General features: G+C 46.4%; 1 protein-coding gene across 1 annotated transcript; it reads right to left on the bottom strand.

The window, feature by feature from the left end:
• Positions 1-2,301: 2,301 nt before the first annotated feature.
• UTS2B (urotensin 2B) lies at positions 2,302-11,056 on the bottom strand. The gene is made up of 5 exons (XM_035891246.1): positions 10,933-11,056; positions 8,655-8,756; positions 5,655-5,692; positions 4,066-4,159; positions 2,302-2,327 (listed from the first exon to the last, which is right to left on the bottom strand). The coding sequence occupies exons 1-5, from the start codon at positions 11,054-11,056 to the stop codon at positions 2,302-2,304; spliced, it is 384 nt and encodes a 127-aa protein (XP_035747139.1).
• Between the last annotated feature and the right edge of the window lie 2,317 nt (positions 11,057-13,373).

Here is a 13,373-nt window from a genome sequence, read left to right on the forward strand (position 1 = left end):
GTGACTGCCCAGTATGAGTAAGGTGTGAGCAGCCACAATATGGAGGTGGCACCTGAGAAAGAGAAGAGTTTCTGTTCTGTGTGTTTAGGACAAAGGACAGGACTCCCATAGTGACATGCTGAGGGTGAGCCTAGGGAGACCATCACCACCTTTGCTTTGAATTAGTAAATTAATTGCGTTCAACACTTACTCATCACTTCAGCAGAAGCAGCTAATGCAGCAGCATACAGTGCCTGTGAGGAAATAGTGGGGTAGTTTGGGTACCAGGAGCACTTAAATAACTGCATTGATAGGATGTAGCACACCATGTGGGCTAAAAATTATTGCTAAGCAGCATGGTGCATTGCACTCCAGGGAATTCCTGTATTTAGGATCAGAGCAAGCTGTTAAATAGCCACAGACGCTGTACTCCTTTTCCTGACTTGCTGATGAGTTGTCGCACTGGGTCGGGAAGGCATGGCTACAGCTAGCAGGTAACAGATGGAGCCTGCTGCTCTGGCCTTTCATTGCACTGGGATTTCCTGCAGGCTGAAAGCATCTGAGCTGAACACAGCTTGGGGCACTCAGTACAGCTCTTGTAATACACCTTCCTTTCAGCTGGAGTACCAAACTCTTAAAGAAAGAGAGCCCCTTCTCTTGGGAATAGGCTATAACATTTTCCTGGATTTGGTGCTGTTGTGAGGGTATGGGAAGTATGCTCCCACATATACATTCACTTGCACAAAAGCAACAGAAAATGGAAAATGTGTCCTGAATCACTACCAAGGAAGTAACAAAGAATTAAAGTTAACAGCAAACTGTATTTTGCATGTCATTAGACCTTACTGATATAATCAAGCTGGTTTTTTTCCATGGATGACAGCTTTGGCCTGTAACAGGATGAATAGATCTCCTGTTAATGAAGTACATACACGGTACTGCTGTGGTAAGCGTGCGCTTCTTGCCAGAGCCCAAGGCAACAAATGTAGGTTGGTAATTATAGCTTTGGGAGAGGTAAAGATTTGAAGAATATGTAGTATGCAAGCTACAGTTAAATAGTATGGCTCAACAGGGCTGGAGAGACAGTCCAATTCTAGTCAAAATCAGTCCACACATTCACAGGGGCTACCAGATTCTGCTCTTGTTTACACTGTTGGAAACCTTAAAAGTTAACAGCAGGATTCTTTCTGAATGTACGTCTTGGGGAACATGGTCCTGTGTTGTTGTAAATAAACATGGATAACGTGACTTAAGATGAATATATGGTATAATCCATCCACTGATGGATTGTGATCTCTTCCTTTTGGACAGGGGCAGACATAATCCTGCAGTAGAAAAAGCCAGCTAGCGTCTGCACTGACCAGCCAGATGAGTCAAAAATCTCTGCTCAGAACATCTCTTTGGGGTGAGTAGGTAGAAATCAGTGGGTCTGGTCCAGTCCTATGAGGACAGCAGCCCACACATATCCATGAGGAAGACCCAACTCTCATTCCCAATTCTGGTCAAAAGGAAGGGCCTCTTCCTCAGGCACATTAAAGCAGACCAGTGTTGCTATACCTAGGTGTTTAATGGGAGCTTTTTTTTTCCACTGTAAACTTCACGTGAACCATTAAGGTAACATGAGCCTACATCAAGGGAATTGTGCTGCCCCTTGGGCCTCTGCAGGGGGTGAGAAAAAAAACAGCACATGCTTCTGTGCAACAGAAAATCTTTATTGGAATGATATCCAAAGGATCCAGACTTCTGTGCCTGTCCTCCCCCAAACCTACTGTGTATGCTGACAGGACATGGCAAGGAACAGCTCTGTCTTGGCAAGAGGGGGCAGGCAGCCCTCAGCCCCCCGCTTTACACCCAGCCTGCCTTCCTGTCCCAACAGCAGGTGTTAGGTCATCACAGACCTGCTCGTAGGAGGCGGTGGGAAACCCAGACGTCACTGTGAGCAACGTCTGCAGGTGTGGGCAGAGGCCCAAGCTCAGGGAAACTGAGTTAGCATTTGGTGCCTCGGGGGACCTGGTGGGAAGGGGAAGAGTGCACAGTGGCAGCAGACGGAATGGCACACACAGGACAGCGAGGAAAGTTGGGAAGCATCTTCCAAGTAGAAGACCACAGTAGGTTAAACCTGGAAGGAAGGAACAGTTGAGAGTGGTAGTGGGCTACCAGCTCCTGTCACGGTCCCTGTTAGACTTGGCTGTGGTGCAGTCATGGCGGATGGCATCCAAGTTAGCAGCACGATGAGGGAATGGAACAAACTCTTAACACACTAATACCCAGCAAGGCAGTTTGGGGAAGGACTCATCTTCATCCTCCAGTCCTGGCAAGCCTTCAGATGCAGTATTTCCAAAAGCAGGCTGGGAAGGGATACAAAAGAAGGATGTTAGCATCCAAGGGACTTTTTCCAGCTTCCCTCTCGAGCCCTGGAGTGGGTTTCAAAATCCCCATGCCTTGAGAGAGTTGGGGTGTGAAGCCAGCATTGTGGTCTCTGGGCACATCTCAATAACCAGCTTTGACTTTATATAACACTTCTAGAAGGTGTTTCTTTCAGCTTCTTATAGTGTAAATAAGGGGTCTAAAAGTTGTTTCTGTGTTGCTTGATTTATAAGGGTTTGCTTTTCCCTTTGCTGTACTTCAGCAATATCAGGAATCAGCTTTTTCTTTCCTGTCTACTGGCCAGCAGTTTTGCTGCCTCAGAGGTCTGTGCAGGGTTTTTCACCTGTGGCTGACTGCAAGAGCAGGAGACTTGGAGAGGCTGGATTTGGTCCTTACAATTTTTTTTTAAACCCGGTCACTCTACTACTCTGCTGCTAACTGTCCTTCAAACAACATCCATCTCTGGGGGGTCTTCTAAGATGACTGGATAAGGGAAGGATGCACATTTTGGTGTTGGAAAAAATAGCTGTATCACCAGCATGCCCTGTTGTTTGAAGCCTGTGTGGGTCTCCTATTGCCAAGTATGAGAAGAGATTTCTGCTTGGTTTATTGAAAGCAGGATCTTGGGAGAAAGCTTCTACTGAATCAGCAGAGCTCATGCTGAGACACGAGCTCCTCCCAGACTGGAAGGATTTTAGATGAAGGCAAAGATTCTCTGCTTTAATTTCTGTCAGAATCTGATTTAAACCTGGCAGAGGGAAGTAGTTTTATCTACGTTTGAACCTTCCAGACTGGTGGGGGCATGAATTAGATTAGCCAAATTAATGACAGCCTCCAGGGTTGCTTATAAATCGCAGATTGTCTAAGGATCCTCTAAGTACTTAAGCAAGCCTTGCACAAACGGATTTTCTCTTGGCTGGCTGGCAGCTTGCACGCGCACAGAGCATGGGGGGTAAGGGCAGAACTAGTGCTTTTGTTTTCAGGCCAGGTCTGTCATCAGTGACTTCTGGTTTACAGCTGCCACTGCTTTGTGGAGGAATCCACTGAAATCCAGCGTGAATGGCAGCGTCCATGTGCTTTTCAGGAGCAGCCTTGCAGGAGCACTGGTGCAACGTGCTCCTGAGTCGCTGGATACAGACTGGACAAAGCTTGGAGACCAACTGGGGGACCTACCAGATCTTAGTTCCCTGCATTCTTGGTTGATTTCCACATCCTTTTTAGGTGCTTTTCAGCAGCACAAACAAGTGCTCCTTTTTTCTCTGTAGGGAGGCAGTGACCTTGGCAGAGGGGAATGTTTGCAGTCCACATGCCTCATTATGCCTTCAGCACTAGCTTTGTGCCCAGAGCAAAGTGACGGGTGCACTGTGGGGATGTGCTCCTACAGAACTCACCCCCTCCAGGACAGGCACTCATTGCTCATATAACCTGGTGCTCTTCTGTGGAAAGAGGGGTGCAACAGTGACTGCCTCCAGTGAGGTGCTGGGTGTGCAGACCCAGTGTATTTGCCCTGGCAGCAGACAGGGTTGGGTACACAGTCCTTCTCACCAGCTGCTAAGCCAGCCAGCCATTAATAAGAGAGGACCAGAATGGCTAGAAAAGCTGCCAACCTGTTTTTCAGCATATTTGGGGCATGTTTACTGTCATTGTCTTTGTTGCAGAAAGGAAGCCCTGGAGATGAAACCAGACAGGATGGCTGCAGGGGTCTAACCCAAAACCTACCGCGTTTTTTGGGCTGGGATGCTGAGAGACTTTCCAAGGCATAGGCCACCTCGGACCCTTCCTCAGTTGAGAGCTGATCCTTCAACTTCTCCAGCTGTTTAAAAACAAATACAGCAATAAACAAATGCCCCATCACGAGGACCTCTACAGCCTGCTGGCAGGTGCAGGGCAGCTCGGAGGCAGGAGGTACAGGCAGCCTGGCTGACAGCATCCCTGGGGAGGACAGGGTCTTCCCTGGAGGATGATCTGCCTTTGGAGCCCTCACACCTCCTCATCTCCTCCTTCATTAAAATGCTTGTTTGGTGGCAGCAGTACAGGTACTCTCTGCTCTTCCCCCCCACCACCCTGCAGGGTGCAAACCCCTGTGGAGATGAGGCTGTGTAGAAGACAGAGACCCCACCCGGAGCACTACGTCCAGCTTTGGAGTCCTCAGCACAGGAGCAGGTCCAGCGGAGGGCCATGAAAATTATCAGAGGGGTGGAACATGTCTTCTATAAGGAAAGGCTGAGAGTGTTGTGGTTATTCAGCCTGGAGAATAGAAGGCTCCAGGGAAAACTTATTGCAGCCTTTCAGGACTCAAAGGGGGCTTATAAGAAAGATGGGGACAAACTGTTTAGTAGGGCCTGTAGTGATAGGACAAGGGGTAATGGTTTTAAACTAAAGGGGGGTAGATTCAGATTAGATTTAAGGAAGAAATTTTTTACAATGAGGGTGGCATAGGTTGCCCACAGAGGTGGTAGATATCCCAGCCCTGGAAACATTCAAGGTCAGGTTGGTCGGGGCTCTGAGCAACCTAATCCAGTTAAAGATGTCCCTACTCATTGCAGGGAGGTTGGACTAGATGGCCTTTAAAGGAACCACTGCGGCAGAGAGCAGCTTCTCCATTGCTTTGGGCTGTCCATCCCCTCCTTTCCCCCCAGCTCTTGCTAACTGGACCTGGCCTGAGAAAGGGTAAAAAGGGCTTCCACTGCTTGTGAGATTTGAGGCACAGTGGGAGCCACATCAAGGTTGCTGCACACCTTTCCCTGTTCCTGGAAACTCAGTGTCGATGAGGTTTCCTCTTGCTATCTGTGTATGTATGCACTCCATAGAGCACAGCAGGGCTCTGACCCTGGGTAGGGCCTCCCTCACTAGTAAAGAGCCCAGACAAAAATCAGTCTGGATTAGGTGTGCAGTGGCTAGCCCTCTAACTTCAACCCATTATCAGACGCAGCCAGCTGATGCAATGCCTGGGAAGGCAGCAAGACTTCCCCTTCTCCTTCTCTTTTCTTCCATGGAGATTTCCTTTAGCATCTCTTTTTTTTCCTGGCTTAGCCTTCGCTGGCCTTTTACTGGTGGCAGAGGCAACAGCTGCCTCAGCCTTTATTGCCCAAGTCTATAGGCTTGCTGCCTTTTTATCTTTTCCAGGTTGTACAGCTATTTAGCCCAAGTTCTGCTTTTCCCTTTGTGTGACACATGGTTACATGATAGCAGCAGAATGAAGAGTAGTAGGATGTAAAGATGGAAGAATAGGGCATGAAGACAACGTGCACAGTTGTTTAGCTCTCCATGCAATGGTATGCATATAAGTGTGCATTTGCTGCACTCACCTGTTCAAGCTCTTCGAATTTCTTTGCCAGTTCCCAGTCTGCAAGAAGGAAAAGAGTAACATCAGTATCTGCATTGCTTCCCAAATCCAAAACAGTTTCTTCATATAACCTCTTCAGTGGTTGACAAAAAAAAGACCTAGTTATCATTCACTTCCTGATAGGGATCTCCAAATCTATGGTAGGAGAAGCAGTGACAGAAAAGCAGGCTTCCTCTGCTGGATTCTATGGGACTTCACCCTAATTCTCCATCACGAGGGAGGCTTCTTTATCGTTCGCCATGCTTTAGAGGGATTGGCCTAACAAGGTCATGTACTGTGTGATACCAACTCAGGTGAACCTGCTGCTTTTTAATTTTCATCCTGAAAACAGCAAATCCCTAATGCTGGCTTTTCTGTGACTGGCCTTTTATATGAACTCCCATGGCTTCCTTTAAGACTTGTTTACCTTCACATCACCCACGCAGGCAGAAGTCAGAAGACACAGATTTAGCCTAGCATAGCTTATTGCTTTGTAAGTCAGCAAACATCAGAGTTGGCAGAGTGGAGCAACAGGAAAAGCAACATAGCAGTAAGCGCATGGGTTTCACGCTTCGAAACGTTAGGGGAGCATGGGGACCTGGGGACCTGCTTCATAGATCAGACTTAGAGATCTCAAGGCTGAGCAGTACTGTACTAGACTATCAAAAAAATTATGCAGATGGATAAACAAGCTGCCCTGAGATATCCCATCCAGGAGAAGGGGAAAGTTCGGTGCCTATGAATGGGATCTAAAACCTCCAGCTGAGTTGGGAAGGGTCTGGACTAGCAATAGGGAAAGCTGCAGGAAAGGATGGGGGATTTCAATCTCACTCCTCTTGAGGACTGAGGTACCTTATTCCAGACTCAAACTGATGTCAAAAACTGTTACTGTTTTTTTAATAAAAGAGCTGAAAAAATGGAAAGCACCACGAAGAAACAAGCTCAGGCAAAGCTGCATGACTGGACTGCAGCCGTTCTCCTGGGAGGGAAACACAAAGTGATCAGCTGGCTTTAAGTGCCAGTTTGGGGAAAAAAATGCACTAAAATAAGCAGAAGAGCCAGGAAAGAGCTGGGCCCCAAAGAAAGCCAAAAGCCAGCCCTGGAGCTTCCTCCTTTGTCTGCTCCTAAAGTGGCAGCAGGCATTGGTCTGCATCTCCAAGGGGATTTAGGACATAATTCCCCCTGATTTCAGATAAGACTTCAGCACACAGGCACATCTCCAGACTTGGGCTTTTTTTTTTTTTTTAAACATTTGAAACTGAGCAGGAGGGTGCCAAGAAAGCTGACTGCCTTCTCAGTTTCTCCTTCGAGAAGGAAACAATCCAGTTGAAAAATCCTGGTTATTTTCTGACAGATATTCGTCCAACAGAAAAAGCAGCAGTTCCTAAGCAAACCCATTACATCAGGGCTCAGTTTGCGAGATGGGCTGGGAGTCAGGAGGTGGGGGCTCTGTTCCTGGCAGTGCCAGTAATGACTTCAGGCAGATTCCTCTTAAGCAAGTTTTTACATATCCATAAGGTAGAGACAGCCAGGCCTGCATATCTACAAGTGAAAAGTGCCACTTAAGAGATTATTATTATTAGTAGTAGTAGTACTATTCACATTTTTACCTCTTTCAGAGTTTCAAGTGCCCTTTTTGGCTCAACTTTCCACAAACCGTAAGCTTGGCCCCTGACTGCTATGAATAGAAAATGAACAGCGGCCGAAATTTGGAACAGATTATCTCAGGCAGGAGGAAGGAAGTTAATTTATGGATGAAGCCTTGAGAAACTGCCTGCTGTAAATCCTCTGTCTGTGCTCTGCTCAGAGATTCATTATATTCAATTGTCTGGCATAAAATGCAGCCTTTCCTCTAGGAGTAATAAGTGCAATAATCCATAAACCAATCATAAAAATGTTATTTCTTGAATGCATCCCTTTTGCAAGAAGAATGCCTTTGTTAGCACAAGGACTTGATTTATCTATGTTTATTTATTTGTCCCAGGATTGTTTAACCACTGCCTCACTGCATTAACAAGGGGCCGGGGAAGAGCACTGGGTGATTTTGACGAATGGATTTTCATAACAAAATTTTTGCTGGGCCCCATTCTTGGCTGTTTTCACAGGGAAGGCCAGCTTCCCGCTCTGAGACCACCACACATGGTCCAAACCCTCCCCTGGCTGCAGTGGCCGTGGGAATAGCTGACCCCTGTCATCCACATGCTGCTTGTGATGGCTGTGCGTAGTGTCATGCAAAGCCCGAGTTTCTCTTCAGCAGGTCCGAGTTTAGAGGCTGTCGTGACATGCGGGTGGCTTTAAATTTGGTGCCTGTTCACAAAGCACAGACAGGAAAAGCCTCCATGTGGCCTGTCTTTGGCCTCTCCTCTGTGTGGGAAAAGCCCGCTGTCTCAACCTCATGCAGCAGTAGCAGAGGGTCCGGCTCAGACGGGACCTCCTGCCGCTGTTGTCCCAACCTACACTGGACCCCAAGGATGTCAGCCGTATGCTCTCTGCAAAATCCTGATGCCGCCCCGCTGCCCCATGTGCTCACAAGATGCTGCTGGTTTTAGCATGCCAGCAAGACACTGAGCTGTATCTCAAAGGCACCTGGGGCTGTATGGGGTGTGGGTGGAGAGGTGACTCCCATGGCTGGCCCGTGCCCCAGGTGTAGTGTACAACATCTCAGGGATAGCAGGGCCACAGGGACTCAGCAGCATCTCTTCTTGTTATTAGTTATGTGCACACACGTGGCTCCCTTGGCAGCTCAGTGTTGAGTGTCTGAGGATCTGGGGTGTGTGATTTTGGGTAGCTTTATATTGCATTGCAAAAGCAGGCCCAGGAGCCCCATGATGCAGAACACCTGACATTAATCACAGGTAGGCACCATACTGGGTGCTTCCACTTTCTGAGCAGTCGGTATTTCTGAGGAACCTGAGGAGCAGGTTGCTTACATTCATGCAAACACAGATTCAAGCAGCTGAGATCTCCCATCCCCTTTGCTTACCAATATTTTCCGGTCTCCGCCATGCAAGCTTCTTATTAAGAAGCAGAGTCAGCAGGGTGTCCTCATGATTTGTGTCTCCTCTCTCCGGAAGCACTCGGTTCTCTGCAGCACATAAAACACACCTTTCTCCATCTCTAATGACAAAAAGGATAGATCTTCCAGCCTCCAACATTAAAACAAAAATTAAGAACGCTAAGAAGTGGAAGGAAAATGTCTGCTGTCAGCACTTTGTCAGGGTGGAAGGAGCTCAGGGGAAGCACAGAATAAAATGTCCAGGCAGAGAGGGCTGCGCAGTGAAAGGGTGTGGGATGGGGGAGCCCTGCCTGCCAGCTCCGGGCTGCTGGCCAGTCTCACTGCAGCCTCATCAGCACGGCCGGCTGCAGAGAGCGGGAGACACCACCCTGCTTCAGACAGCCTCGACCTCCCCTGCATGGCAGATGTAGCCTCTGCAAAGCCAGACAGCAACCCACAAAAGCCTCTCTTCTCAAAACTTCAGGTGCTCCCCCCACCCCCGCCCCATGGGAACTTGCTCCTCAAGAGGGCTGACGTGTGGGTACCATAGCTCGTGTGGGTACCATAGCTGAAAAGCCCTGCAGCCTATCCTGGTGCTCACTCAGCCTTGGGGCTGCCCTATCTGATTGCCAGTGGTATTAAAGGAGTGTGGAGGAGTTTAAAGTGAGCCGCTTTATCCCCAAGGAAGCTTTTTACGGTAGCTGTAGGCCACGCAGAATTTTTCTGTTTTCCAGGAAAAACCTCCCAAAGCTGCTGTCCTAAAGCAGTTTGGATGTCTCTATGAGGCCCCTTTAGGGAGCTTTCTCAGTGGTTTTGCTTTAGCGGTTGCGGCTGTGCCCTCAAATGAACGGTTGTGAAGCTCAAGGGGTCAGCAGAAACCAGCGCTCACAGGGGATGGGACTAATCAGAGCCCTGAAGGCTCTGACACCCTCCCACCTCTGCTAAACAGATTTCCAGGATCATCTGAAACTTGAATGCTACATTCATTTTTGAGAATGATAGAATGGGAGCCAGACTTTACAGGGAGAATGTCCATTCCCCAAAATCTTTGGTCTGAACACCCCTGCCCCACACACAGGCCCTGAAAAGCCCTAGAAGATGCCTACAGAATCCATGGAAAATGCAAAGAGATTATGCATAAAGGCTTATTTTCTCTTCTCCCAGTATCTTTAGGACTTCTGCTCACTCCCTTCAAGGAGGTAAGAAAGGGGAAAATGGTCTCGTATCGCCATCAGCCCTACATAGCTGTGATGGGATGAATGCAATTATTTTTGACGCACGCGAGACAGAACATTGTACCAAGGATGCTCAAGAATATGTGGGAATCAGCTCCATTAGCCAATGCCACATAAATCTGCAGAAGCAGAGGGGCCCTGGCCAAAGTGATGCTCCAAGTATTCGGCCAGACTCAACCCTGCCTCACGCTGCGACTGAAGCCGCTGGTCCTGATTGTGATCTCTAGAAATAAACCCGAGGGACTTAGTGGGGCTACACGCTGTGAAAAACTTGCAGTTAGCGTGGAGTGCTATAAACCTCATTCCTAAGTCTGAAAGACAGTTATGATTTTAAAATAGCTACTTCTAGTCATTTGGGGGATTTGCTACAGAAAAAAAAAAACCCTACAAACACTCTAGTAAAAACTAAACAGAAGCAGTATTTAAATAGAGTGGCCTCAGGAATGTTTTGGTTGTCATTACAGAAATAAATAGGTGATATAAGAGGAAAAATAATACGAAATGTGATGTTATTTTCAAGCCTATATTTAGCTGCTTTTTTTTCTACTGCCAAGTCTCTTTAAGAAAGAAGATTAATGATTGACATTTCCTTGCAGAATAAGTTCAAACTAAGATTAATTTAAATTATGGGAGAAGAACATATAAAGAAGTTTTGTGAATAAAAAAAGTTCAGCAGCACCCTACTACTGACATTTATGAGCTGTCAAATCTCATATGGTGCATACTGGAATTGCTACTCTCTGATATTTTAATGTTTTCCCTTGGAAATTTTCTTTTGGGAGAAAAAGAGCTACCCTTACCAGATTTCACCCGATCTGATATTTTTACTGATTAGCAGAATGTGTCATACAACCAGCTGCAGACCAGAAGGACAGCTTTAGCTCATGCTAATATGAACAAGTCTTTGGGTAGCACCCATGTTAAGCAATTGTTTAGTATAGGTCAAGGTTCCTTTTATTTTCTTTCACAGATAAGCAAGTGTTGCATGGCCATGACAAGCAGCAAAGCAAAGCAAAAAGATAACCACCTACCTGTGTCATCAGGTCTGTATTCCAGCTTACCTTGTAGTAAAAAAGGCTCTCCATGTGTAGACGGGACATACACAGTCATGGTCAAGATGGTTAGCACTCCAAGGGACAGCTGGACAGACCACATCTTCTCCATGTTCCCACCACCCAAAAGCATTCTTCCTTCAGGCACGGTGGAGGACTTCAATGCAACCCAGTGCCAGATGAGCTCACTTTTAAGAGGCAGTGGATGTGCCGTGATTGCAAATGGCCTTTGGAGGAGGGGAGAAAAAAATCTCTTGAGATATAATTCAACCTGTCAATATGATTCACTCCTTTGGGAATGGACAGAACAACTCAGTAACAGACGTCAGATGGAACCTGTTCAATATATTTCATATCAGACTGATCTAATGAATTCTGATGTTCCCACCGGCATGCACCGTCCACATACGTCAATACACATTCCATACCTACATACATTAAAAATATTTTTTCAAGGCTGCTGCTTTAATGGAGTTCAGACATGAGGACTCCCACATTAGCAAGGAATATTTGTCTAACATGCAAGTTGCCGTATGTCACCAGTTTGGACAGAATCAGGTTAATGGGGTTTTGTAATTTATCATCTCACTTCCTAGTGCCTATATTAATTAATGTGAGATATAATGAGTGCTGAAGTGGTGGGAAACAGAGGGGGAGAGTTCTTTTCATTTAACTGATTGGAAGATGTTGAGTGGGTCTCACTCGCCGTGACTTATGGCTTTGTCAACGGGAAAGGCATCACACCCTATTTTGGGATTGTGTCTGAGTGGGGGAGTGCAGATTTGGCAGCAGATATGGAATACATCAAGGATGGGCAACTGTCTTCAGTTTTTTCTTGGGGAAAAAAAAAGAAGTGGAAGGTCAGATTCTGGTTCTGGCTGTACAGACATATTTTATTAGTTTAAAGCAAAATATTGAGGCACATTGCACGTATTCCATGTCTTCTCAGGTCATGATTACATCTTGGTTTGGCTTCTGTTTGTTGCCTGTCCATCACTATTGATCAGAGACCTGCGACTAGTTTTCTATTACAACCTTACCAAGAAAAATGTAATAGTAACAGTGCTAAACTTTGTTCTTCACTTCTGCTTCTTTTGCAGAACTGAATCATCTGTACTACACTTTGGCCAAGCTCTGATTTGTACATATACTCCTAGTGACTCACCTCGTGTGCTTTTTTGACACCACATCATGCCAGAATACCCAGCATAGCTTCATCTGATGGTACCTGCACTTCATCTTAACTGAAAGACAATATAGTTTCCATGTTTGGGCTTTTGGCTTCTGGTCCCCAGCTCTCCCTGCAACTTGCTGTGCACTTTGGACAACTATAGGATAACTAGCCTGTCAATATCCCTTTAATATTTACTTTTTACTAAAAAATTAGGGGAGAGAGGCTCAATTTTTTTTTTTCAAGAAGTGCCTATGAAAATTAATATGATGCTTCCATTAAGGAATATTTCTCTACTGAGGAAATAGTCCGAAATTTTCCCTGTAGATTTAGTATGTACAAATAAACCAAACTTGGTTTTCCTCTCAGTCTTGTGAACTAGTGATCAACCAGCTGAAGTGCTCCCTTTTCCTTCTTCACAAAGTTCTGTTTGGACTGAAGGACATCTGTGTCCTACAGGAAACACTTTTCCAGACACCTCTGTCTCCCTAAGATGCCCATTTCAAACTGGTCAGTAGTGAGCAGCCCCCATGAAGCAGAGGCCATAACCTGATGAGCACCACCTTGCACAGGCAGCCAGGGTGGGCAATTGTAGCTCTGACTCAAGACCATATTCCTAAGGGAAGATCAAGTCTGGTTTTAGTTGGTATTAAAGGACTTTCCGGATCTGTACCAGTCTGTCCTGACATCTGCTGTGAAATTGGGTTTGCCTTGCTATAGATGACGGTTTTCCCCATCTCATCTAAGTCTACGCAGAATCCATAGATCTCGGACTGTTTTTTCCTACCCTTGGCTGTGAGGCATCATGGACTATTGGCAGGCTCTTTCAGGAAGATGAGTTCTTCCCTGGGATTTCCTCTTTCACTGCAGAGAAGCTTCAGTTCTGGGTCACTGTGACCGTTCAGCCCTGAAAGCAACTAATATATACAATGTGCAAGTCCTTTCAGGTGAGGGCCCTGGTGAAGGTGACAGACTGTTGTTCTACACTTACATACTAGGAGGGACAGTACTGGATGCTGTGCACGGGTGGGTGGATAGATGACAGCCACTGCCAGATGCTAGTGGACTTTTTGCATTTGTTGCCATTATGAGATCATTGATTTGAAGTGTTGGGCTTCTGTAAGGCTCCCACCTGGAAAATTCCTTTGCTTTTAGCCCATCTGTCTGGGTGCTGAAAATAACTATTGAATTTTATTGTTCTTACAAATTTTATTCTCCATAGAAAAACAACATAGTCTCCATATTCTCC

The sequence above is a fragment of the Egretta garzetta genome, unplaced genomic scaffold, assembly GCF_000687185.1.
Source record: "Egretta garzetta isolate BGI_Z169 unplaced genomic scaffold, ASM68718v1 scaffold333, whole genome shotgun sequence".
Taxonomy (NCBI): Eukaryota; Metazoa; Chordata; class Aves; order Pelecaniformes; family Ardeidae; genus Egretta; species Egretta garzetta.